The sequence below is a fragment of the Pelodiscus sinensis genome, chromosome 25 (genome assembly GCF_049634645.1).
Source record: "Pelodiscus sinensis isolate JC-2024 chromosome 25, ASM4963464v1, whole genome shotgun sequence".
NCBI lineage: Eukaryota > Metazoa > Chordata > Testudines > Trionychidae > Pelodiscus > Pelodiscus sinensis.
Genome location: NC_134735.1, coordinates 636,705 through 663,540, shown reverse-complemented (window position 1 = coordinate 663,540; position 26,836 = coordinate 636,705). Strand labels below are relative to the sequence as shown.

Below are 26,836 nucleotides of genomic sequence, written 5' to 3'. Positions count from 1 at the left end.
AAGTGCAAAAAGCATGATGGGCAAAAGGCAGATTGTTCTCTTGAATGTACAGTATGCCATTGATAAGCTTTGAACGGTTGGAGGTGCCAAGATAGTGAAGCAGTTTTTGTGTAAAGTCAGAGTTCAGAAAATAGCCATTCACCCTTTGAGATCTTTTATACTTTTTAAAGCTGATAACAAGGTACCAAAGCAGTGTTAAGTATTTATAGCCAACTATACAAAGCAAACTTTGTACGCAGAAGGAACAATTCTGTTCTCACATACAATATATTTCATCCAAATCAGTGGAATTCTTGTGGATTTTTGCCAGGGTTGCCAATGGTATTGATTCCATTCAGTACGGAAAGTTGGCAACCCTAATTTTGGCTGGTGAGAGCAGAATTTCCCATTATAAATAAGCACTAATTCACTTTTGCAAATCCTAGGTCCTCTCAAACCAGTTTGTGTAGGAGTAACCTTGTGCAGTGCACAGAAAGCAATTGTTATTAACTTCAAAAAAGTTTGTTTCTTTGTTCAGTCACACTGCCATGAAGATAATGCATTTCAGCCTGAGCAGACTTAAAATTCCATTCTTTAGCAAGACTGGTATAGTTAGAAAGGGGACCAAAAAAGAAAGCCAAAGTGCAACTGTCTGAAAAGTAGATTTAACTTACATGCAGATTAAGCATTATACTCTTAAAACAGATATTTTGACCATGTCTCTTTAATCTGACAAAATTCCTCCCTATCTGCTTCTAACCTCTTTTTAGTTGATAGCAAGTTAAATATATTTCCCTTTTATCATGAATGCCCACTGCTGAGTTATTGTACTTTGCTCACAAGTGATGAGCTATGTATGTTCATTTATTTCTGTTGGATTGCTCATGAGTAATCTGCTGCTGCCTTTTTACTTTTGAAGAAAACAAAACCTTACAAACACTGAGCCTGATATTTTCAAATCTGCCCAAAGGATTTGGACACCATCAAGAATTCAAATCTTTAAGGCAACTTTGAAAAAAAAAATCTCAGTTTGAATCTTTTTTTCAGGAAACAAAAGTGAATTTAGACCTTACAAAGAAATACAAGAAAACCAAGAAGTTGGAAAATCTAAAGTTGTGACCATCATCCTAAATACACTGGTGCTACAAAAAACATTTAACATGCACATCTCACTCAACATATGGAGAGAGAGGAGCTGTTACTGAGAAATGCAACACATTTGTGGTCTGAAAAAAGGGGGATCAGTTAATTTACTTCCTTATTCCAGTGTTTTATACCATTTCTAAAACACAGTACTGGTCAACATTTTTTTTACTTTAGTTCAGTGACATTTTAATGCCATGTTAAAGAAGTGTTAATGAGGTAATCAACACATCAGGATCCAACTTTTTAAAATTCCTTCATAATTGATACATGGTAAACCAAATTTTGTCCCGAAGTCCTGTTGACTTCATGTAGAATAGTGATAGAAATGTAGCCGTGTTAGTCTGGTGTAGCTGAAACAAAATACAGGACTATGTAGCACTTTAAAGACTAACAAGATGGTTTATTAGATGATGAGCTTTCGTGGGCCAGACCCACTTCCTCAGATCAAATAGTGGAAGAAAATAGTCACAACCATATAAACCAAAGGATACAATTTAAAAAAATGAACACATATGAAAAGGACAAATCACATTTCAGAACAGAAGGGAGATGGGGGGGGGCGGGGGAGGGGGAGGAAGGTGAATGCCAGTGAGTTAATGATATTAGAGGTGGGGAAGGGTAGATGTCTGTGAGTTAATAGTATTAGAGGTGATAATTGGGGAAGCTATCTTTGTAATGGCTAAGATAGTTGGAGTCTTTGTTAAGTCCCCTGCGGAGAGTGTCGAATTTTAGCATGAATGCCAGTTCAGAGGATTCCCTTTCAAATGCAGATTTGAATGTCTTCTGAAGTAGGATGCAGGTTAACTATTCATGCTAAAATTCGACACTCTCCGCAGGGGACTTAACAAAGACTCCAACTATCTTAGCCATTACAAAGATAGCTTCCCCAATTATCACCTCTAATACTATTAACTCACAGACATCTACCCTTCCCCACCTCTAATATCATTAACTCAGTAGCATTCACCTTCCTTCCCCCCCCCCCCCCCATATCTCCCTTCTGTTCTGAAATGTGATTTGTCCTTTTCATATGTGTTCATTTTTTTAAATTGTATCCTTTGGTTTATATGGTTGTGACTATTTTCTTCCACTATTTGATCTGAGGAAGTGGGTCTGGCCCACGAAAGCTCATCATCTAATAAACCATCTTGTTAATCTTTAAAGTGCTACATAGTCCTGTATTCTGTTGACTTCAGTTTGTGTTGTACCTACTGTTGGCAGAGCTGAAAAGCGGCTTAGTTACTGTACTCCACAGTGCCAGCTGTGTGGTCAATATCAGATGGCCACAATACTGCCTGTCATTGCATGTTCACAATTAGCAACCTTAAAAGAAGGACCATGATTTACTGCTAACTTAGAACAAATGCTTCCAAGTTCACAACTCCACGGAGTCCTTTCTTCAAATAACCAGTCTTGAAAAGTAAGTTTGAGACTAATTTTAAACCCTACTGAGTTCAGCTTTAACATATTTATATTTTAATGGATCTAAAACCCAAAGCAATAAACACCAGATGCTTGTTGCCTTAAGTCAGCTTCTTAAAAAACACTCACTCCTTTTTACTGTGCTCCAGCACACGGTAAGGCAGCGCAGAAACTCCTTTGGAGCCATGCTCCTCCTGCACGATTGGCAGCGTGGCTGGCGTGTAGATCTCTGCCAGGTTATCATTGTTCTCCAGGGCACCATAGGAAAAGGAAGCTTTGAGCTCAGGCTGAACTGCAATTCCTTTGTCATGCACAGTCTGCATGCCTGCAGCGGGGGAGGAAAGACAGGGATTAAAAGGATAGGAACAGAATCCTTCACTGCAGAAAGGGATCCAGGGGTCAGAGTGGAGCACAAGCTAAATACGAGTCAATAGTGTGACGCTGCTGCAAAAAAGCAAATATCATTCTAGGATGCATTAGTGGGATTATTGTAAGCAAGACACAAATAATAATTCTTCTGCTCTATTCTGCACTGGTTAGGCTTCAGTTGGAGTATTGGGTCCAGTTCTGGGCACCACATTTCAAGAAAGATTTAGAGAAGGTCCAGAGAAGAGCAACAAAAACGATGAAAGGTCTAGAACACATGGCCTCTGAGGGAAGACTGAAAGAACTAAGTTTGTTTAGTCTGGAAAAGAGAAGACTGAGAGGGAACATAATAGCTTTCAAATACCTAAAAGGGTGTTCGAAGGAGAAGTGAGGGGGAAAACCATTCTCCTTAACTTCTGAGGACAGGACAAGAACAATGGGCTTAAATTGCAGCAAGGGAACTTTAGGTTGGACATTAGGAAAAACTTCCTGCCTGTCAGGGTGGTTAAACACTGGAATAAACTGCATAGGGAGGTTGTGGAATCTCCATCATTGGAGATTTTTAAGAACAGGTTAGTCAGACATTTGTCAGGGATGGTCGAGATGATGCTTGGTCCTGCCACGAGTGCAGGGGACTGGACTTTGATGACCTCTTGAAGTCCCTTCAAGTGCTTCTTCCTGTGCCCTGTTATTAACAAATTATACAATTTGAGGGCTAGCAATTTGCCCTGTCAGTTGTATGTGTGTAATCAGAAAGACATAAATAACCATGGAAAAATCAGTGGCTAACCTCCGTAGGGGCAGGGTGTGGCCGTCAGCTCTTATTCATTTAAACGCCATTTAGTCACAATTCCCTGCGTGCCCGCCCCAACATATTTTCAATGTTTTGAGTTTGTGGAGCACCTTTCACAAGACAGGCATTGAGAGCTTGGCGCAATTAATATTCAAGACCTACGAATTGATTACTTCACCCTGGGACACACAATTCTGTCCATTTGTCACTGTACATGTTGTCTTAGTGGCCTGATTTTTCAGCGGTATGAAGCACTCAACTCCCCGTGTGGTTATCAGGAGTTTAGCGTACACGACATTGCTACCTACCCTCTCTGCTTCACCCACGTGAGGGCAGAACGTCTCCCTACGTGGCATTTGTAAAGTGATTTATAGATTCAAAGGTCTAGTTTTTATTAAGATTGCTTCAGCTTCTAGGCCCAATTTTTACTGACAGTAAGGCCAGGTCACACCCCATTGGCATGGGTCTACTCCCTCTTTGAGGTCCCTTTACCAACTGAAACAGTGTAAAGCATCCTTAGTGGAAATGAGAACCAGGCCCTGTGTTTCTTTTGAAAATATTGTGACACCAGAACCACATTCATCATAACCTCACAGTGATCATTTGCACTGCTGAGCTAGCAAAGAGAGAGAAGCAACCCACCACGAAGAGAAAAGGTTGTGGGCGCAGAAACAGTTTAATAAAAAATAGACAAAAATACCACAACAGGTTGAACAAATATTACAATAAAATGGAGAGAGAAAACACAAAACTTTTTATTCTGATAATTGATGTTTAAGAGGCAGGATGGCAAAATATCAGATTTTTCCTGTTACCTGGCATGGCGTCCATTGAGATGTAAGGTTCAAATGATATGGATTTCTTCTTGTTTCTTGTGATTAAGAAGACACCTAAAAATGCAATGAGGCACCTGAGAGGGAAGAGGAGAAAACAGCTAATTAAGTGAGCGGAGGGGAAAAACCCACAATCAACACAGCAAGGCTGTTGCTTTTCTGAACATCCATCCTGCACCGGCAGAACAGAAGACAGATCTGGAAGAGACAGAAGCTGCAGAGCAGAGTCACAGCCGCACTCACCAGGCAGCAGATTCTCTTAGTTGAATAATGACTGTGTTCACAGTCGAGATCCATGCTGTGTGCAATTAGTGATCTGAGCGAGCGAACCTTTCCCTGGGCAAAATGCTCCGTTTTTAATTTGCACTTACAGGAAGCTCTGAAGTCTTCACAAATTACAGGGGAATGGTAACAGACCAAAGTTTGATTCGCTCTTACTAAATAGCAAGATTCAACAGTATGACCTTTTAGACATTTCTGTAGGTAAATGTACTGACAGTTGTCAGCGCTATTTTCCACAGAGTGCTAATGAGAAGAGACAAGGTTAATTAGTACTTTCAGTGGGTTAGTGTTTTGTATTCATTTGTGAGATCGCTTTAAGCGGGACCACAGTGAGAGAGCTGCTTTAAACATAAATGCATTGCAACGAGACTCGGTACTGAGATATCTAACTAGTTGCAGGCTATTTTAGTCAATTTCACAGTCAGAGGATTTTAAAAATAGTAAATTTCATTATTTCAGCCCATTTAAATCTGAAATTTTACAGTATTGTAATTGTAGGGGTCTTGACCCAAAAGGGGTTGTGTGTGAGGTCGCAAGATTATTGGGGGAAGGGTCACAGCATTGCTACCCTTACTTCTGCAGGGCTATTGGCAGTGGTGGTGCCTTCAGACCTGGGCAGCTGAAGAGCAGTGGCTGCGGGCTGGGACCCCAGCTCTGGAAGCAGAGCTACCAGCAGCAGCAGCAGCACACACGTGAAGGATGGCCTGGTGAGCTATGGCCACCCTTATTTCTGCACTGCTGCCTGCAGAGCTGGGACCTGTCAGCAGCTGCCACTCTCAGGGTGCCACGGCTGAAAACAGTAATGCACAAGTAAGGGTGACATGGGCATGGTATTGCCACCCTTACTTCTGCACGGCTGCAGGCAGGTCGCTGCCTTCAGAGCTGGGTGCCTGGCCAGTATGACAACCACAGCTCTCCATCTGCCCAGCTCTGAAGGCAGTGCCAAAATCAGGGTGGCAACACCGGTTCCGTCCTAAGATAACTTAGTGATTCCCTGCAACTCCCTTTTGGGTCAGGACCCCCAATTTGAGAAATGCTGGTCTCCCCCATAAAATCGGTCTAGTCTAGAGAAAAAGCACACAAAAGGTCCGTTTCACCAGATGACACCATATTTCATGATCCATGATGAGATAGATAGATTTTTTTATTTTATATGAGCTTTAACAATCTTGTCCGCACTGCATGAGTATCCATGCAGTACTTGATTGGATCCCAAAACCCTGTCCCCAGTACAACATAGGTTCAGATAAAACCTGGGATGGATTCTCTGAGAATGATCAATTATTTGTTTGTTCTAGTCCTGCTTGGAAATCAGTAAGGTACAAAGATGTTCCTCTTCTAAATGTTAAAGGGGATGAAGTTAACTGGTATCAAGATTCATGCTTCAGGGTATAAGCTGATCTCCATTTCGGGTGAGGAAGACGTATCCCCACTTGGCATAGCTGTTGCACAATTCTGTGCACAATGAAGCTTTTAAACCCTTCCGGAAACACCAATCTTTGGCCAATTTCAGAGACAAGATATGGACATCATGGTCTATTTTACATTCTAACAGGACAGTTTTCAAAGAGAATGTATGCTATTGTACACATCAGTGGAGGCTAGCAGACAAAGCAGTAATATGATGAGTCCCAGGTATGTCTCAATAAAATAATTCATGCCACGGAAGACAATAAACTCTCCTTCTCTCTCCTTTCCTGCCCCCACTTTTTATGTTTAGCCATATAGACAAATAATTTCAATTTGCTAATATGGTAAGGGGGGAAGCAGAGTTTCATCAGCTGTAAATCTGCAAAGTTCCATTCCCTTCAGTAGCATCATGCCAATTTATACCAGCAGAGGATCTGACCTGATAATTTTAAAAACATACCCTAGTGCAAACATGCATATGTGGAGAACATCTTCACCGGTGAAGTCCAAGTAGAAGGTTGCTCCTAAGACAAGAGTAGCATGAACAGACTTTAGCTTATATTAGCTTCCCTCCCCACTGAGCAAGTATAGTTACATCTTAAATCAACGCTCCCCAGTAATCAAATCATTTGTAGAAAAAAAAATAATGATACACACCAAAATTGAAAATTAGGCTCTTTGTTTTTATTTCCGCCTCCAAAGAAGCCCTTAAAAAGGGGGAGAGGCCAAAAGGAATGCCTGCTCTACACTTAAAAGTTGTGCTAGAGTAACTGTTTTGGTAAAATACCCCATCCCTAACCAACCTCATTTCACCAGCACCCTGGTGTGGCTGCAGTTTTACTGTTGTAAAGGGGCCTTATGCAGATATAGCCTGTTCTCCTTCCTGTATGGGAACAGTATCAGAGGGGTCACCATGTTAGTCTGAATCTGCAGAAGCGGCGAGGAGTCCGGTGGCACCTTAGAGACACACTGAAGTGTAGGAGCATAAGCTTTCCTGGGCAAAGACCCACTTCGTCACATGCATCTGACGAGGTGGGTCTTTGCCCACGAAAGCTTATGCTCCAACACTTCGGTTAGTCTCTAAGGTGCCACAGGACTCCTCGCCGCTTCTGTATGGGAACAGGTGCACTGGTACACATGCCTTTGGACATCAGCATAACTATCTGCACTAGGGGAGCTATATCACCAGTATCATTAAATAACACAATTGTTATGTTTACTCAGGCTCTGCACTCCCACAAGAAAAGCCGTAACTAGGCCGTTTATTCATCGGGGGTAAATCTTTCCCTTATTGTAGGCACGACGCTCCTTGTGAAGTTTCCTTTGGACAAGTTCTATTCTAGGATGGAACATACTGAGCCTGCGTTTGCCACAGCCAACGACTGACTGTATGAACTGCCATCAAACACACTTCACAGCCACCTCTGAGGCTGCTGTGCCCGCGATTAGGAGGAAGCTGTAACTCGTTAGCATGAAGAGCAGAACCATGTAAGTCACACCGAGCCCAGCCTTGAATGGCAAGAGAGGTTGAGCGTCTTTAATTGCGACAGGAAGTCACTTCCCATCCTGCCAAGTGACCTCTGCTCCCACAGATACCAACAGGAGTCGAGGGGACAGAGCACCATTCAGGACCGGGCTCAAAATATCCTGGGTCCTAGTTTACAAGGGCATCAAAGCCATTGCAAAGACTGGGGCCCCGTCTACACGGGAGAGTTTAACCAGCTACACAGGAATAACATTCAGCGTTACACAAGTATAATCCACTTCTTTGGACCCCAGCATAAAAGTGGCTTTTTCATGTTAGCTTAATTCCCTTCCCATCTGACAAACATTCAACCATTCAAGTCAATTAAAAAAAGGGCCATTCTTGGACTAAAAACGCCCACACAGAGCTACAGCTGCATAGCTCTATGGGAATCCATTTATACCTTAGGTTATGCTGATACAACTTTCCCATATAGACAAGGCCTGAAACAGGAATATACACAGCCTGTGAGGATGGGAGCTGCAGCATCCTCAATACACTGTGAACAAGGGAAGAAAACAAAAGCACTTCTCAATAGCATCAGCCCCCTCTACAAAGTGCTGGTGGGAGGTCACAAAGAGCAGCGGGGTTTTAGCCAGGGACCTATGCTACACATCTAACAAGCATTCCGGTCACAAGACACCCACTGGTCTTATACTTTCGGACAGAGGAGTAATCCAGCCTCAGACATAAGCACCAAACCAGCTGTCACATCTTGAGAGAGTTTTATCAACAGCCTAGTGGGAGAATTCACACACAGAATGAAGCCATCTTCCGCAGCTAGAAATCAGGAGTTTTCTCCACAGTCTTTTGCTCTTATTTTAAAAGAACAACAAACCTGTTAACCTTGCACAAGTGTGTTACCTGCTGTAATTGCTGTTGCTGTGGAGAGGATGTAGCCGATGCTAGCAATCTGAGATGAGTCGTACAGCTGCGAGGCTTGAGTTAAAAACCTGCAATACAATGGCAAACAATGCAAGTTGGGTTTTTAAGCACATTTTGAGAATTCTTCTATTGAAAATTGCTTCTGGAGGAGATCTCTCTCTCCCAGTTTGAAGACTCCTCTCAAAAAAACGCTCTCGAGATAAAGATTCTAGATTCTCTTCTTCCATACACTTTCAGTGGAGTCGCTCCTTATTTACTGCTATTCACGAGGAGAGTCAGACCCAAAGGGAAATCCTGGACCACTGAAACCAGTGAGAGTTTTAGGATGGATGTCAATGGAGCCAGATGTCACCCCAGAGTTTTAAGAAGTTCATATCCATGCTGCTAATACCAAGCTAAGGGAGGACTAATAACTCTTCTCTCTGTAGGGCAGGGGTGGGGAACCTTTTCCTGTCTCTGGCCACTGACCCACCCAAAAAACAAACAAAAAAATCAGTCGCAGGCCACTCACCCACTGGGGAGGTACATGGAGGCTCAGGGGTTTCCTCCCGCAGTGGGGCGAGCAGGCACTCGCCGCTCCAGCCCCCCAGGAGAACGTGAGGGCATTACGCTTTCAGAGAAATGACCGCTCTTCTATTAGTAATTACAACCTGGTGCCTTTCTTTATGCGGTGTTTACACAGCAAAGAGATGAAGAACTTCCCTCTGTCGGGACCGGCACCCCCATGACCAATGTAATCACCTATTGCCCATGTGGGTTGATTTCTAAACAGTTAAACAACATTACACTGCACAGCTGCCGGCTCCAGTGGGGAAAGAGACCACAGCGACTTACGTTGCTTGAAAGGCGGCTGTGGCAACCATGCAGACCAACATGATATAGAATATAGGGTAGCCAAGTTGGAGGCGTCCTTGTATCGAGACAACAATCATGCCTGCTACAGCCTTCACGGTCACTGCAGTCATAGACCCTGTGAATATTTAGCAAAGCTCGGTCGCACCAGAAGAGCACATGTCCCGGGCGAGTCCCCAGAAGTGCCAGCACCAGGTGGCTGCTAACAGAGCAAAAGGTGACGAGAGCCTGAGCTTTCTTTTAGCAAAGGTCAGAATGGGAAGCACAATGCCTGACTTTCAGTCCCAGTTCTGCCACTGGTTCACCATGTGACTTTGGGTGAGTCACTTAACCGCTGCATGTGGCCGCTTCCCCACCTGCAGAACACAGGTATTTACCCAATCTCCATTAATGTTTAACAGCGCCTTTGGATCAAGCAAAGGGACTCGACGCTCTTACAGCCCTTACTTCTGTGGGTGAACCAACTTTGCTACTAAAATGGAGGAACTTTCTAAACTCAGGAATTAGATGGGGAAGAGCCAGTGTCTTCCCCATTTCTGCAAGCACAAGTCAAGGCAGTTCAGAAGGAAGGTGGTCGCTCTAGCCAGGGCTGGTTGTCTGGTTAGAGTCCCAGAGCAATCCAGTACCTGTCAGCTCCTTCAGCTGGAGACCATAGTGCTGGCTGCTACCTGTACGGTAAAGCTGCAGAGAGAACTGCACACACTGAATGCTGCTCTCAAAGCTCTGGATCACAGAGCTAGTTACAAACCAAGTGGAAGCTTCAACTCCAAATTCTCGAGCACGTCAGTTTGCGTCTCTGTCTTTCTATTATTTGGGTCACTTGGTGTTTCTTAAGCCGACAGCTCAACAGGAAGGAAAATGCAAAGGGTGAAATCCTGGCCTCACGGAAGTCAATGGCAAGAATCCATTTACATCCATGGAGTCAGGATTTTCCCCCTCTGCAAGGCTGCGCATGAATCGGCTCGCCTAGTCCCGAACGTTTGGCTTCTTGAGGCTCCAAGACAACTGCCGTGAAAGTGTCGCAGGTTTTCCTCTAAAACTATAATGGCTCATGCAACAGTCACAGGAACCGTCTTCCATCCTCCTCTAGCAGCTCACAGCCGCGCATCTCCAGCATCAGCTTCTCCAACATCCAGGCCTCCCATTTTACAGACAGGGAATTTTTCTGGCTCTGATACCGACTCCCTGTGTGACCTGGACTAAGGCATTTGAACTCTCTGGGTCTCCATATCCCTAGCTACAAATTTTAGCCACAAGCAGGGCCGGATTATGACATTTTGAGGCCCTGAGCCATGTCAAGTTTAAGAGACTCTGTAGCCAAAAAAATGTGTATTACTCTAACAGAAAAGACAATGAAAATGGAAACAATCAAGTTTTCAATTTGCACAGACACCAGTACGTAGGCGAGGATGGAACTTAAAAACAATCATGGTTTTTTGTATTTAGAGGCCACTTATAATCAGAGGCCCTAAGATGTAACTTACGTCGTTTGGGCCACAAAGTCACCCTTATGCCACAGCTGAAGTCATGAGACACTGCACTGGGTTCTGCTCCCAGCACGTTGCCATGAGCAGCAAAATCTGACTTCCCTCTCTCTGGGGGACTGGCTCCTGACGAGGGATGTGACTGTGCAGCCACGGCAGCCTCGTCAGTCAACCCTCACGGTTACACACAGGCTCCCGGTACGTGCAGGCAGCCGGCTTTTCTGCCCCCACCCCTCCTGCACATGCAACCACCAACATTTTCGGCAGCGACACGTTAATTAATTACACACGTGAACATCCCTGACCCGTGGGGAGTGGTCCTGATGGTCTAAGACAGGGGTGGGCAATAATTTTGGAAGTGGCCCCAGGCCACCCCAGAAAGGGCAGGGCCTCTAGCAGAAGGGGCGGGGCCAGGACACTTCCATGCTTCCCCACCCACTGACCCTGATTGGTCTGGGGGTGGGGGGTCTTTGCCCCCTCCCTCCCGGACAGAACCACAAGCTGGCGGCTCCCTCTAGGTGCCTGTGCCCCTGGCACTGGGAGGAGACTTCACGTGCTCCCCCCCTGCTGCCCCCAGCGCAATCAGGGCCTGGGGAGGGGGAGCACGTGAGTCTCACTCCCTGCCCCCACCCTGCAAGGGAGCCTCATCCTTAGAGTCAACTGGGAGGACGGGAGGAGACTTTGCGCATTCCCTTCCCCCCCAGGCCAATCAGGGCTTGGGGGCTAGGGGAGCACGAGAAGTCTCCTCCTGCCCCCAGGAGAACATGGTGCTTCTAAGCACTGCGCACTCCTTGCAGGGCGGGGGCAGGGCAGGAGGAGACTTTGCACGCTTCCCCCCCAGGCCCCAATTGGCCTGGGGGCGGGGGAGCCTCCGCGGGCCGGATCAACTTGCTTGGTGGGCCGGATCCGGCCCCAGAGGCCCTTTTGCCCACCCCGCTCTAGCAGGTCTTGTCCAGTTACTAGAGCAAGATGCAGGCTTCATTTGCTTTTCACCAGCAGTTCTGGAGTTAATGGTTTGGTGTCACCAGCCACAGTAACACCGCAGGGGCACTTCACCCTTGCGGTAGAATACGCCAGACAGACTAGTCTAAGCATGCACTTGAACTTACCCAGCAACGCTACGAGCAGAAGAATAACGACTATGTAATTTGCATTTTTCCTCTTGTAAAAATAAAGCAGCAGGCAGAAGAGAATGATTTCCAGCAGCTAGGAGAAAAAGCAGAAATAAGTGAGGGATGGGCCGGAGAACCCTTTCTCTTGTGGTGTACGTGGCTTTGACACTCATGCTGGCAACGGTAAAACTCCTGAGTTCTCAACGGCAGATCTCAAAGCTTTACAAAGGAGAGGCAGGAAGCGGCGTGGGCCGGGCCGCTGGTTCCCGTGACTCCCCTTGGCTGCAAACGGCGAAACGGAGCCAATAGGAGCCACGAGGCTCCGTGGCTGCGGCGCCGGTAAGTCAACAAACCGGCGCGGCCAGTTAGCAGGTTTCTCAAAGTGGTTTCGTGCACCACGCTGAGAAACGCTGCACTAGAGAACTGCAATGCTGCCTTCCGACCTTGGAGTCTACGAAAATACAGCAAGTAGCCATGGGCACCCATTGTAAGTGAAAGCCCCAACCGGGTCCATTTCAGAGAGCATGGATCCATCCCACATTTGACAGGCCACCTTACCATATATAAAAGGAATGGCCAGCTGACCAAATGCTTAGTGATATTGTCTCCTGTCATCATCTCATGACTATTGGGTCCGAATGTAACCAGCAGGTAAGTCCCAACGATTGCCAAACCACAGCCTAGGAAGCACAAAACATAGCGTCCTTTGGCCAGCCAAGGACGAGAGAGACGACATGTTAGTGGGTTAGTCCAGATGCCTGGGTTACACACTGCACATGCACAGTGTTCATTACAGCCACAGAGCGTTTGCCCCTGGAAATGGTTCACTCCTCCTCCCGCCATGCCCCACATTCAAATATTAGAAAAACCAAGCACCAGTTCTGCTGGGAGCTGAGAACCAAGAGTTAACTCCAGGGAAAAGACTTCGAAACAAAGAGGCGAGAGCGAGCGCTGGGCTCTGGGCCTGGCAATGCCCCTGAACCTCGCAGTGTTCATTCTGTCAGCCTTGCACACCTGTGTCCCTCCACTGAACCCAAGACTGGGCTTGCCACAGACTGACCACTTCCAGCAGGGTCCTGAATTAGGTTTAATCCCCTTTGGAGTCCACCACCCTAAAGAGGCAAAGCTGCGTTATTCTGGAATTGTCGGCAGCTTCTCTAGGAGCCGACCGCGCTCTCTGGGCGGTCTGAGGAGCTTCAAAGGGATTTTGGAACAATTCATCCAAGGTGGATTTCCTACAAAAGGCCAGGAGTCAGGGGGATGCGAGTGACCCACGTCAAATCCACCTTGTTGAAACTGCGCCTGGGGAAGGAAAATCCACTGTCCATTAACTACCCGGTCCTGCAAACTCCAGATCAAAGACCCCTGCGCTGTAGGAAAGGGTGGGCTGGCCACACTGTGAGCATGCTTGGCCGGAGCTGAAGCTGTGATGAACTTGGAATTGCAAGGAAACCCCTTGGGTGGAGTGCAGAAGGGCTGCTCCAGCCAGAGCCCATGTTAGGGGCGGGGTGATCTCCGGTAGACTCACAGCATCCGAATAGGTTTTCAGAGGTTTTCTCGGTTATGCTCGGAATGAACCAGGCTTGCTCAGAAAATCCGTGTGGTCCCTTCTACTGTGGGTGGCCAAACTGCCGGCCACCTCGGAAGAGAAAGCAGCAGGCCTGCCTGGGCAGCCCATCTCTGCTAGGAACAGCAGAGAGACACGGGTCTCCACCCGAGGCAGGCGATGGCCAGGGGAGCTGGAAACCGGAGAGCGGGAGCCCTTGCTGGACCAGACCAGGGGGAAGCAGAGGTGCAGTGAATCTGAACTGAGACAGTATTTAAGGCAGGGTCTCCAGCTCCCAGCCCACGGCCATCCCCAGCTGGAGTGACTGCTCAATCAGCGGGGTGGGGAGGGCCTGTCCATTGCCAGCCCCCAAACCCCACTGCTTCCTGCCACTGCCCTGTCCTTACCCCTCATGGGACCCCGTCCCCCAGGACATGGCTTCGGGGCACAGCAACAGTGGTCACCCCCATGCCCAGCACTCCCCCAGTGTGATCCACTTCCCTGCGGCTCTGGGTGGTGGTGGTGGGGGGGGGACTGAATGCTACTGCCACGTGACATGAGGCCACCCCAATGATCTCTGAAGCCACGCTCTGGAGGACAGGTTGCCGAGGGGGGACAGAGGGCAGGAAGGGGCAGAGCTTGGGGGCCAGTAACAGACAACTCCTCCCGCCCACTGGGAGGCCTGGGCCGGTCTGTGCAATCCCTCTGGCTGGGAATGGCTCACGGGCCAGGAGTTTGAGGCCTCTGATAGAAGGGATTGTCAGGGTCGAGGCCCAAGGAAACCAGCGCTGCCAGATGCCTCCAGCAAACCCGCCATCAAGCTCTTGCTAAGATCCGCAAACAAGGAGGGGACCTAACAGCTGCATTTTCAACAATCAACGCCAGATTTGGAAAATCCAGTTGTAAAAACAGCAGATACATTTTTCTAGTATCATGTCCATGTGGGACGTAGCCTCCCTTTGGGAACGGTCATGCCATATAGTACAGGGTTAATGGAGGAAAAACTAAGCAGCATTCAAAGCAGAAATGCAGAATACAGAATAGTCGAAGTGAAACTTACTCAGAAAGTCTTTGGGCTTCCATTTTTCTTTAATGAATATAATTCCTATGATTGCGCTAGCTATTAAAAAAGACAAGCAAAGTTACGTGCATGGCATTTTCATAGGCAAGCTCACACCGGTCTGTAAACAAGGAACCCTTTTCCTTTACCTATAACAGACACCGCACTGAGGGGTACAATCAGCGAAAGAGGTGCAAAGGCATAGGATGAAAACACACCCACTTCTCCCAGCAGCAGCAAAAACAGACCACACCACCACGTCTTGGTCCTAAAATACGCCCGCGGGTCTTTGGAACCTGCCAGCCGGATGTGGCTATACTTCTAGAAAGGAAAAAAAAAATTAAAAAGCAGATGTGTAGGGCTCCTCACAGCTCTTTAAGTACAGGGTCAAGATTTGGTCCGTGATACTCACCTGGAGGTTGAGTGCAATACTGATAACCAGATGGCCAAATATAGCTAGTAATGCACCAATCAAGTTTTCCTGTAAAGCAAAGCAAAGATGCAGATAGAACATTTCTCCTGTAAAGTCAGCGGAAGTTGGTGGGGGAGGGAGGAGCAGTCCCGATTCAAGAATTCAAAACCCTGCCCTGTCTCTGAATCCTGTCTTCAGCTCTCAACCCTATTCTTATATGATCTCAAGCAAGTCAATTAGCTTCCCAGTGCCTCAGCTACCCGGCTGTGGAATGGAGTTACTACTCTCCTGCCTGGCAGGGGCTTTGAGAGGTTTCATGCTGACGGAGCTCTCGGAGATCCCAGCAGGAAGGCGAGGTAGCCCCGTGCCATATTCTTTTTCACTAAGCAAAACCCCTAAAATCCATTTTCACCAAGGACCCGAGAATTTGATGTTCACCGGAGCGTGGCCTAGGCAGGTTCTTCAGCATTTTTCTTCAATTCCAGGTTCAGCCTCTAATAAATATCTTCCCAACCCTCCATCGGCCAGGACGAGGCTCAGCCTGCGCCTTTGAAATGACCCAGTTCGTCATTCCAGAGACCAGCGCAGGGCGGAAAGCACCGAAGGCCACACGTTCTGCTGGCAGCCCAGCGCTTGCCAAACAGCAACACGCTGAGCAAGCGAGAGGCAGAACTCAAAGCAGCAAGGGATGAAAGGCAAGAGGAGCCACACAAAGGCTCCATCAGAAACGCCTGGAGTGATCAGTCACCATTTGGATTCCTCTGGCAATGGGCTCCATGAACAGGCTGTTTCAAACACAGCGGCCCGGGGGAGAGGGATAGAGATGCAGCCGTGTTAGTCTGGTGTAGCTGAAACAAAACCCAGGGCTAGGTAGCATGTTAGAGACTAACAAGAAAGCTCATCACCTAATAAACCATCTTGTTAGTCTTTAAAGTGCTGCGCGGTCCTGGCTTTCGTTTCAGGGGCAGAGGGTCCTTGAGAGGGATTCATTTGGGCCGCCGGGCCCTTCTGGGTTTCTCTCTTCCCCTCCCAACTATTGATATCAAAGACATCGCGTTGATTTCCCACGCGCAGCCAGGCAATGGCTTTAAAGCAGGGATGTGCAGGAGTAGCCGGTTAAGCAGTAAAAATCCCATTAAGTCTCCCCGAGTACCCAAGGGTAGGTCTCCACTGCAGCTGGCCCCTGCCGGCTGACTCAGGGCTTGGGCTAAGGGGCTAGGTCCTGTGTAGACATCGTGAGCCAGGGCCCTGAGGCTGGGCTCCAGCCTAACCTCAATAGCGCCCCTGCAATGAGAGAGGCCGTAGCCCGAGCCAGCTGGCGGGGCAGTGACGGGCCGCAAGAGAACATGCTCCCGCAGACAGCAGGCGGAGACCAATAGCACAACCCTCCCGGACGCCTTGCTGAGAAGCGCAGCAGGTTCTACAGGTTCATCCACCAAGCCTCAGCCTCCACCCCGCAGCCCCTGCAGGGCAGCTCAAAGCCAGCCCACACCACCTCCCTGAGTGCCATGGCCCCAGATCCACAGCTCCGGAGACGCGCCCTGGCCAGCGTTCAGCGGCATTCGACCTGGGATCTTCCCGGGGCCTGGAGTCCCAGCCCGAACGCGCCCCTCTGACCATCGCAGCCTCAGGCCCACTGCAGAGGAAGCCGGGCTTGAGGCGAAAGCATCGGGCCCACTCCCCAGCTCCCTGTCTGGCCGTGGCTCAGTCACTCAGCTCTTAGCCCAGCTCCCCAAGGTTAGTCCGGCTCCTCGCGCCCAACTAAGTGATTGAAAGTGAGGAGCCTAAATCCCTTTGGATCTGGTAGGGATGGAAAATCCCATTTAACTGCTTAACCAATTAAAGGGGGCACGGGAGGGGTTCCTGCAGCCCAGGGCCTGCCAAGGCTGGGCAGGAGCAGCGCCCCCCACTGCAGGTAGGAGGTACTGCAGCCTGGCTGTAGCTGGCTTTGCCGGGAGAGCAGCCCTGATCCGCAGCGGCCCCTGTGGCAGGTAGAGAGCAGCTCCAGCCCCCCCGGTTACCGGAACCAGTAAGCAGCATCCATTAAGGGTAAGCCAGTTAACCTTTCACATCCCAAATCTGGGCCTCCGTCCCTCAGCTCCCTCGTCACAAGAGGGGAGTTAACCCTTCCCGTCTCCCTTCCACTCGATCTCCACTGTTTGTGCAGTCGGGCGTTCAGGGCAGGGGCGGGGCCTCCACTGCCTGTACGGGGCACTGGGCCCACGCAGGCCTCCGGGCGCTGCCGTAATACAAACCCCCGGAGCCAGGCCAGCTCACTCCAGGGAATATTTCTGTTTCCGAGCCGCAAGTGAAGGTGGCCGTAAATCCCAGGCCACGTTTTACAGCTACGGGCACCTCACCCTGTACGAAAAGGGGTCCTCATGGGGCAGCACCGATACAGCCGCCGTGGCAAATGGAAGCTGCTGCAGCTGCAGATCGGGGCCCTTCCCTCCTTCCATTCTGGTTTATTTACGCATCTCCCCTGCGGCTTCCTCGACAGCTGCAGCTGCTCTTCAGAGGAGAGACTCAGGCACAGCCGCTGCCTCCTGGACCATCCCGTTACACCACTTCTTCCTCTCCATCGTGCTGCACAGAGCGAAGAACGGCTGGACAGGAACCCGAGCACGCCCACAGTGGCGGTTCTGCTGCCTCCTTTGCCACCCAGCAAGGCAGGGCCGAGGCAATCACTGCAGGAGGGGTGGATCAATCACATCCCAGAGACTGGTATTGCCTGAGATTTTAAAGACATGAAGAAAGATTTAAAAATAAAAGTCAGATAAATAAACGCTCAATAATCACAAAACTTGCCACCTGCGTGCGGCGCATTTACAGTGATGAATACACACGCATGCCAGGCAGCCAGGTGGTAAACTAGGGGAGGATGGGATGAGACATTCTGGCCAAGGACACCAAGCAACTGGCCGCTGGCGAGGCACGTGCAGCCCACTGGAGTTCAGTGTGTGGCCCCGAGACATTTCATTTACCGTTACCCACGCGCCGGGCTGCTGGATTACGCTGGTTTCTGTCCACGTTCGTTTTTCTCCTACCGGGGTTACTAAAGTGACACACACACACAAAGCCAGGGCTGCAGTGGCAAGACCCACCGTGGTTGTCTGGGACACACCACGCACACCTGAGGGGCCAAGCAGCAGGAAGCACTCAGATAGCATCTTTCAAAGCGCTTGGCAAGCCGCCAGGGACTGAGACTCACACGGTGATCCCTTCTTAGAGGGGAAGCTGAAGCACCGAGCAGCGTACGAGCTGCTTTTCAGAGGCGCTGAGCACTTACAAGTCCCACTGGAACCGCACGGTCTTGAAGCCAATCTGAGCAACGGAAGCTAAGCGCCCCCCAAAGCCAGACCGCAAGTGCGTCGCCCAAGGTCACAGGATGAGCGAGTGGCAAAAATGGGACGAGGAGCCAGTCCCGTGCTGTGGCTACAAACCCCAATCCCTCTGTCCCAGTGCTAGGCCTAGTCAGGGTTTACCTGGCCCAGCCCCGTAAAACAAATGCAGCAAATGCAGCAAATGCCCTTCCCGCGTCCAGCACAGGCAGACACACGCCACCCAGGGAACCGGTCGTCCCCATCGGCCCAGAGGAGAGCAAGCGACCCCTGTGGAACTGCTCCCCAGCCACAGTCCAGATCCGGAGCTATGCTGTCCAAACAAAAAAAGGTTCCCCGTCACTTCCTGGTCTAGGCACCCACCTCCCTGGACCTGCTCCCAACACTCACCCCGGCTGGCCTTCCTAGCGCCAGGCCCAGCAGGGCAGACACACCAGCCTGGACACATAAGGAAGTTCCCAGACGGGCAGATGCCCAGAAGTGACAGACAACCCTCCAGTTTCCTGTCACTCACCCCAGCTGGGCTCCAGACACAGCGCCCCGGTTCCCACTCCAGATCAGCTGGGAAGGGCTCTGCTTTGCTGAGCCTTCCCCCCAGGGACTGCTCCTAATGCCTTACCCAGCTCAGGCCTCCCAGCCTGGTGCCATGGTTTGCTCCTAGCCAAGGCACTGTGATTTGTTGCTGGACATGCCAGTCAGCTGGCAGGCCTGACCCTGATTCAGCTGCCGGGCTGCAGGCGGGTGTGGGTGGCAGAGCCAGGCTATTGGCTGGGCACGGGGAAGGGCAAGATGCTAACGAGGCAGAGCAGGAAAGCGGAGGAGAGGAGCTGCGCTTTTGTACCATTTTGTGGGGTGGCCTCTAGTGGCCACAAGCGTGGCTGCCGAGAGGGAGCCTGTGTCTGCACAAACACGGAGTCCCCTGGCACTAACGGATTTATCCGGGCATCAGCTTTGGTGCAGCGAGCTGCAGCCAGGGCTCCCTGCAAGCTGTGCACTCGGGCGGCCACCCAGGAGAGATTCAAATGCTGCCCCGCCAGTTAGCAGTGCGCCCACAGCCGCCAGCGTGTCTGCTGGTGGTGCCCCCTAACAAAATGTATTCTGCACATGGATGAAAAACGTAGCTGGCACATTGGCTGCAGCGCAGGAAAGCTATTAGCCAGGGGATAAAATGGTGCCCCTGGCCTCTGTCTGTCAGAGGCTGGAGAGGGATGGCAGGAGACAAGTCGCTTGATCGTGTCTTCGGTCCACCCTCTCTGGGGCACCTGGTGCTGGCCACTGTCGGCAGACAGGCTACTGGGCTAGACAGACCTTGGTCTGACCCCGCACGGCCGTTCTTATGAATATGTTTGCTAGTCGTTACGATGCCAGGCCTCCTTGCTGTTAATTCTGTATGGAGCGAGTTCATCAGCGTAACGGGATGTCATGGTCCAAATGCGCGAGACCCCAGAGGTGCCGAGTACCCTCCTCTCCTGTCCGTAGCCCTGAGAGTGGAGGGGGCAGATTTCATCGTTAGAGGCCTGGTCCTGGGAGACGATGAGCACAAGCGACTCCCCAGGAAATCACTGAGCATTGCAGGTGCTCAGCTTGCCTGGCGGCACAGCCCCCAGAGCCCTGGCTAACGGGGTGGGCTTTGGATGCTGCTGCCAGACCATCGGTTTCTGTCCTGCAGAATAGTCCTGATGCTAGTTAAAACTTGTTCACTGATTTGATCATACAGGTACTGGGGATGTACAACCCTAGTTCCCCGGTTAAAGGCAGGGTTTAACAGTAACCGATTGAAGGGGGAGGCAGAATCGCTGTTGCAGTGGGGCTGGAGGGACCCCCTTCCCCCTCCACACACACACCTTGCCTCAGGCAGGGGCTGCTCTCTCCAGTGGCCTGGTGGGGCAGGAGCAGCCCTCCACAGGGGACTACTCCTGGGTACCAGGTAAGCGGTTACCCCTTCACATCCCTAAAAGGTGTCTTACGCGTGCTGATCAGATCACTTAAGGTTAGATGTGACGGGCCAGATTTCCAAACTACCTCACTGGCCCCTAAAGCACCTAATAAGGGCCAGAGGTTTTGAAGGGGGCCCACTGGCAGCTGCTGGGTGCTGAGCACTGTAAAGAATCAGAGGCCTATTGAGGTGTCTACCGGGGAGTGAGCAGATGTGACAATCTGAGGAGCACGAGGGTTTATTTACGGTCCAGGAGCCCTTGGAGGCTCCAGCCGAGCACAGGGCCCTTCCGCTGGGTGCGGGCAAGAGGCAGCTCCCGCAAGGACGAGCAGGAGAGGGATCACGCAGCGGGGCTCAAACCCTCGTCCTTGGGTTTCTAGGCCGTGCCTGGCAGTGGGTGGGGACAGGCTCAGGCCCTCTCCCCAGCACGGGAGCGGGGGGGTCCCGCCTCGAGGGGCCAATGTGTGCATCGTGTGACGTGACGGAAGGGGGGGGGTCCCGCCTCGAGGGGCCAATGTGTGCATCGTGTGACGTGACGGGGGGGTCCCGCCTCGAGGGGCCAATGTGTGCATCGTGTGACGTGACGGGGGGGGGTCCCGCCTCGAGGGGCCAATGTGTGCATCGTGTGACGTGACGGGAGCGGGGGTCCCGCCTCGAGGGGCCAATGTGTGCATCGTGTGACGTGACGGGGGGGGGGTCCCGCCTCGAGGGGCCAATGTGTGCATCGTGTGACGTGACGGGAGCGGGGGTCCCGCCTCGAGGGGCCAATGTGTGCATCGTGTGACGTGACGGAAGGGGGGGGGTCCCGCCTCGAGGGGCCAATGTGTGCATCGTGTGACGTGACGGGGGGGGTCCCGCCTCGAGGGGCCAATGTGTGCATCGTGTGACGTGACGGGGGGGGGTCCCGCCTCGAGGGGCCAATGTGTGCATCGTGTGACGTGACGGGAGCGGGGGTCCCGCCTCGAGGGGCCAATGTGTGCATCGTGTGACGTGACGGGGGGGGGGTCCCGCCTCGAGGGGCCAATGTGTGCATCGTGTGACGTGACGGGAGCGGGGGTCCCGCCTCGAGGGGCCAATGTGTGCATCGTGTGACGTGACGGGGGGGGTCCCGCCTCGAGGGGCCAATGTGTGCATCGTGTGACGTGACGGGAGCGGGGGGGTCCCGCCTCGAGGGGCCAATGTGTGCATCGTGTGACGTGACGGGAGCGGGGGGTCCCGCCTCGAGGGGCCAATGTGTGCATCGTGTGACGTGACGGGGGGGGGGTCCCGCCTCGAGGGGCCAATGTGTGCATCGTGTGACGTGACGGGAGCGGGGGGGTCCCGCCTCGAGGGGCCAATGTGTGCATCGTGTGACGTGACGGGGGGGGGGGTCCCGCCTCGAGGGGCCAATGTGTGCATCGTGTGACGTGACGGGAGCGGGGGGTCCCGCCTCGAGGGGCCAATGTGTGCATCGTGTGACGTGACGGAAGGGGGGGGTCCCGCCTCGAGGGGCCAATGTGTGCATCGTGTGATGTGACGGGGGGGGGGGTCCCGCCTCGAGGGGCCAATGTGTGCATCGTGTGACGTGACGGGGGGGGGTCCCGCCTCGAGGGGCCAATGTGTGCATCGTGTGACGTGACGGGAGCGGGGGGTCCCGCCTCGAGGGGCCAATGTGTGCATCGTGTGACGTGACGGGGGGGGTCCCGCCTCGAGGGGCCAATGTGTGCATCGTGTGACGTGACGGGGGGGGGGTCCCGCCTCGAGGGGCCAATGTGTGCATCGTGTGACGTGACTGGGGGGGGTCCCGCCTCGAGGGGCCAATGTGTGCATCGTGTGACGTGACGGGAGCGGGGGTCCCGCCTCGAGGGGCCAATGTGTGCATCGTGTGACGTGACGGGAGCGGGGGTCCCGCCTCGAGGGGCCAATGTGTGCATCGTGTGACGTGACGGGGGGGGTCCCGCCTCGAGGGGCCAATGTGTGCATCGTGTGACGTGACGGGGGGGGGTCCCGCCTCGAGGGGCCAATGTGTGCATCGTGTGACGTGACGGGGGGGGTCCCGCCTCGAGGGGCCAATGTGTGCATCGTGTGACGTGACGGGGGGGGGTCCCGCCTCGAGGGGCCAATGTGTGCATCGTGTGACGTGACGGGGGGGGGTCCCGCCTCGAGGGGCCAATGTGTGCATCGTGTGACGTGACGGGGGGGGTCCCGCCTCGAGGGGCCAATGTGTGCATCGTGTGACGTGACGGGAGCGGGCCTGGCCGGGCTGCAGGGCAGGGGCAAGGGGCTGCCCGGTGGCCCGTAGTCGCAGGGCCGGTGGGGGGGCTGCCTGGGACGGCTCGGCCCCAGCTTAACACTGGGCTGGGGGGGTAAGGCAGCCAGGCGACGCCTTGAAAAGCTTCCAGTGATTGGTGCCCGACAAGCTCGTCCAAAGTAACACGCAAAATGATTGGTGAACAGCTGGCTCCACTGTTGTCTAGGCAACCAATGTCAACTTTCTCAGAGTCCTCCAGAGCAGCCTGGCAGCCAGGTAGGCAGGGGCGCCTGGGGGGGGGGGGGGGGCAGGGCCCAGCATGCAATAAATCCCCCCCCCCGCCCCCGCAGGGACCAGACCCACAGCATGCAATAAATACCCCCCCCCGCCCCCGCAGGGACCAGACCCACAGCATGCAATAAATACCCCCCCCCGCCCCCACAGGGACCAGACCCACAGCATGCAATAAATACCCCCCCCCGCCCCCACAGGGACCAGACCCACAGCATGCAATAAATACCCCCCCCCGCCCCCGCAGGGACCAGACCCACAGCATGCAATAAATACACCCCCCCGCCCCCGCAGGGACCAGACCCACAGCATGCAATAAATACCCCCCCCCTACCCCGCAGGGACCAGACCCACAGCATGCAATAAATACACCCCCCCGCCCCCGCAGGGACCAGACCCACAGCATGCAATAAATACCCCCCCGCCCCCGCAGGGACCAGACCCCCAGCATGCAATAAATCCCCCCCCGCCGCCCCCGCAGGGACCAGACCCACAGCATGCAATAAATCCCCCCCCCCGCCCCCGCAGGGACCAGACCCACAGCATGCAATAAATCCCCCCCCCGCCCCCGCAGGGACCAGACCCACAGCATGCAATAAATACCCCCCCCCGCCCCCGCAGGGACCAGACCCACAGCATGCAATAAATACACCCCCCCCCCGCCCCCGCAGGGACCAGACCCACAGCATGCAATAAATACACCCCCCCTACCCCGCAGGGACCAGACCCACAGCATGCAATAAATCCCCCCCCCCCGCCCCCGCAGGGACCAGACCCACAGCATGCAATAAATCCCCCCCCGCCGCCCCCGCAGGGACCAGACCCACAGCATGCAATAAATCCCCCCCCCCGCCCCCGCAGGGACCAGACCCACAGCATGCAATAAATCCCCCCCCCGCCCCCGCAGGGACCAGACCCACAGCATGCAATAAATACCCCCCCTACCCCGCAGGGACCAGACCCACAGCATGCAATAAATACCCCCCCCCCCGCCCCCGCAGGGACCAGACCCACAGCATGCAATAAATCCCCCCCCCGCCCCCGCAGGGACCAGACCCACAGCATGCAATAAATACACCCCCCCGCCCCCGCAGGGACCGGACCCCCAGCATGCAATAAATACACCCCCCCGCCCCCGCAGGGACCGGACCCCCAGCATGCAATAAATACCCCCCCCGCCCCCGCAGGGACCAGACCCACAGCATGCAATAAATACACCCCCCCCCCCGCCCCCGCAGGGACCAGACCCACAGCATGCAATAAATACACCCCCCCCCCCGCCCCCGCAGGGACCAGACCCACAGCATGCAATAAATACCCCCCCCGCCCCCGCAGGGACCAGACCCACAGCATGCAATAAATACCCCCCCCCCCGCCCCCACAGGGACCAGACCCACAGCATGCAATAAATACACCCCCCCGCCCCCGCAGGGACCAGACCCACAGCATGCAATAAATACCCCCCCCCGCCCCCGCAGGGACCAGACCCACAGCATGCAATAAATACCCCCCCCCCCGCCCCCGCAGGGACCAGACCCACAGCATGCAATAAATACCCCCCCCCGCCCCCGCAGGGACCAGACCCACAGCATGCAATAAATCCCCCCCCCCGCCCCCGCAGGGACCAGACCCACAGCATTCAATAAATCCCCCCCCCCCGCCCCCGCAGGGACCAGACCCACAGCATGCAATAAATACACCCCCCTGCCCCCACAGGGACCAGACCCACACCATGCAATAAATACCCCCCCCCCTGCCCCCACAGGGACCAGACCCACACCATGCAATAAATACCCCCCCCCTGCCCCCACAGGGACCAGACCCACAGCATGCAATAAATCCCCCCCCCCCGCCCCCGCAGGGACCAGACCCACAGCATGCAATAAATACTCCTCCGCCCCCGCAGGGACCAGACCCACAGCATGCAATAAATACCCCCCCCTACCCCGCAGGGACCGGACCCCCAGCATGCAATAAATACCCCCCCCTGCCCCCACAGGAACCAGACCCACAGCATGCAATAAATCCCCCCCCTACCCCGCAGGGACCAGACCCACAGCATGCAATAAATACCCCCCCCTACCCCGCAGGGACCGGACCCCCAGCATACAATAAATACACCCCCCCCCGCCCCTGCAGGGACCAGACCCACAGCATGCAATAAATCCCCCCCCCCGCCCCCGCAGGGACCAGACCCCCAGCATGCAATAAATACACCCCCCCTACCCCGCAGGGACCAGACCCACAGTATGCAATAAATACACCCCCCCGCCCCCGCAGGGACCAGACCCACAGCATGCAATAAATCCCCCCCCCCGCCCCCGCAGGGACCAGACCCCCAGCATGCAATAAATACACCCCCCCTACCCCGCAGGGACCAGACCCCCAGCATGCAATAAATACACCCCCCACCGCCCCTGCAGGGACCAGACCCCCAGCATGCAATAAATACACCCCCCCTACCCCGCAGGGACCGGACCCCCAGCATGCAATAAATACACCCCCCCCCCCGCCCCTGCAGGGACCAGACCCCCAGCATGCAATAAATACACCCCCCCCGCCCCCGCAGGGACCAGACCCACAGCATGCAATAAATACACCCCCCCCCCCGCCCCCGCAGGGACCAGACCCACAGCATGCAATAAATACCCCCCCGCCCCCGCAGGGACCAGACCCCCAGCATGCAATAAATACACCCCCCCCCCGCCCCCGCAGGGACCAGACCCACAGCATGCAATAAATACCCCCCCCGCCCCCGCAGGGACCAGACCCCCAGCATGCAATAAATACCCCCTCCCGCCCCCGCAGGGACCAGACCCCCAGCATGCAATAAATACACCCCCCCCCGCCCCCGCAGGGACCAGACCCACAGCATGCAATAAATACACCCCCCCGCCCCCGCAGGGACCAGACCCACAGCATGCAATAAATACACCCCCCCAGCCCCGCAGGGACCAGACCCCCAGCATGCAATAAATACACCCCCCCAGCCCCGCAGGGACCAGACCCACAGCATGCAATAAATACACCCCCCCTACCCCGCAGGGACCGGACCCCCAGCATGCAATAAATACAACCCCCCCCGCCCCTTCAGGGACCAGACCCCCAGCATGCAACGCTTCCTCCCCCAGGGACCAGACCCCCAGCATGCAACGCTTCCTCCCCCTGGACTCCACAGGGACCAGAGTCCCAACATGCAACGCTTCCTCTCCTCTGGCTTAGCAGAGACGAGAGTCCTACACAGCGAATTGTGGTCCATCACATACACACACAGACCCCCCCCCCCTCCACGCGCGCACACACCCTGGAAAGGGTCCACGAAAGACTTAGACTGAAAACTGACTGAATAGAATTCATCTCTATAGACAGGCGGCAGGTTCCCAAGGGGTCTGCCCCACCATTTTTAATTTTTTAGGGGTCCACAAATGGGAAAAGGTTGAGAATTGCTGTCCTAGCAGGGGATGCTTCCTCTCCCTTGGCCTAGCAGAGTCTCTTAGCACAATTCCTGGGCTTCATACTCTGGCTCCAGTGTCACCTTTAAAATAACCTTCAAACCAGAGGCTCAGCGCACTCCTTGTAGAGGTTCCAGGTCCCCACCGCTTTTGGCACAAGAGCAGGGCTTTGCCTCACTCTTTTCTGGTCTAATCCTTTCCCTCCCTCCCACGCAGCCGAGAAGCTCGGTTGTCACCATGTCACTCCTCCCCAGAGAGGGCAGACGGGTTGCTGTCAATGTGTAGGTGCCGCACCTGCACCCTTCATTCCCCCAGCAGGCCCACTGAAGTCAGGGTTGCAGGGATCTTGGGACTTCTTGGTGACCGATTCTGTAGGACGTAAAACACAGTATTCATTGTAATCGGAACAGGAAATTCCCTTGTTTATTACAGCTTTGCCATTCCAGCCTGGTTTAGAAACGCTGGCTAGTTTTTCCTTC

The 26,836-nt window shown here is 53.2% G+C and overlaps 1 protein-coding gene across 5 annotated transcripts; it reads right to left on the bottom strand.

The window, feature by feature from the left end:
- Positions 1 to 2,232: 2,232 nt before the first annotated feature.
- NIPAL3 (NIPA like domain containing 3) lies at positions 2,233 to 19,225 on the bottom strand. 5 transcript variants are annotated; one of them, XM_025188377.2, is made up of 12 exons: positions 18,963 to 19,224; positions 17,468 to 17,838; positions 15,108 to 15,176; positions 14,845 to 15,016; positions 14,696 to 14,755; positions 12,648 to 12,769; positions 12,087 to 12,183; positions 9,476 to 9,611; positions 8,621 to 8,709; positions 6,692 to 6,755; positions 4,522 to 4,616; positions 2,233 to 2,872 (listed from the first exon to the last, which is right to left on the bottom strand). In XM_025188377.2, the coding sequence occupies exons 2-12, from the start codon at positions 17,564 to 17,566 to the stop codon at positions 2,673 to 2,675; spliced, it is 1,203 nt and encodes a 400-aa protein (XP_025044162.1). In that variant the 5' UTR covers positions 17,567 to 17,838; positions 18,963 to 19,224; the 3' UTR covers positions 2,233 to 2,672. The 5 variants fall into 5 exon arrangements, with proteins under 5 accessions (XP_025044162.1, XP_006130538.1, XP_006130539.1 ...); XM_006130476.4 differs by having other exon boundaries at positions 2,234 to 2,872; positions 12,648 to 12,793; positions 19,068 to 19,225; XM_006130477.4 differs by having other exon boundaries at positions 2,234 to 2,872; positions 12,648 to 12,793; positions 18,963 to 19,223.
- Positions 19,226 to 26,836: the final 7,611 nt, after the last annotated feature.

What these genes read in the sequence shown, in the direction of transcription:
- NIPAL3 (XM_006130476.4), bottom strand. Translation starts at nt 17,566, where the DNA reads ATGGAAGGAGGGAAGGGCCCCGATCTGCAGCTGCAGCAGCTTCCATTT. An exon ending in GTATTGCACTCAACCTCCAG is followed by an intron (nt 15,017 to 15,107) that starts GTGAGTATCACG and finishes TTTCCTTTCTAG; the next exon opens with AAGTATAGCCACATCCGGCT. An exon ending in TCTGCTCGTAGCGTTGCTGG is followed by an intron (nt 9,612 to 12,086) that starts GTAAGTTCAAGT and finishes AAATATTCACAG; the next exon opens with GGTCTATGACTGCAGTGACC.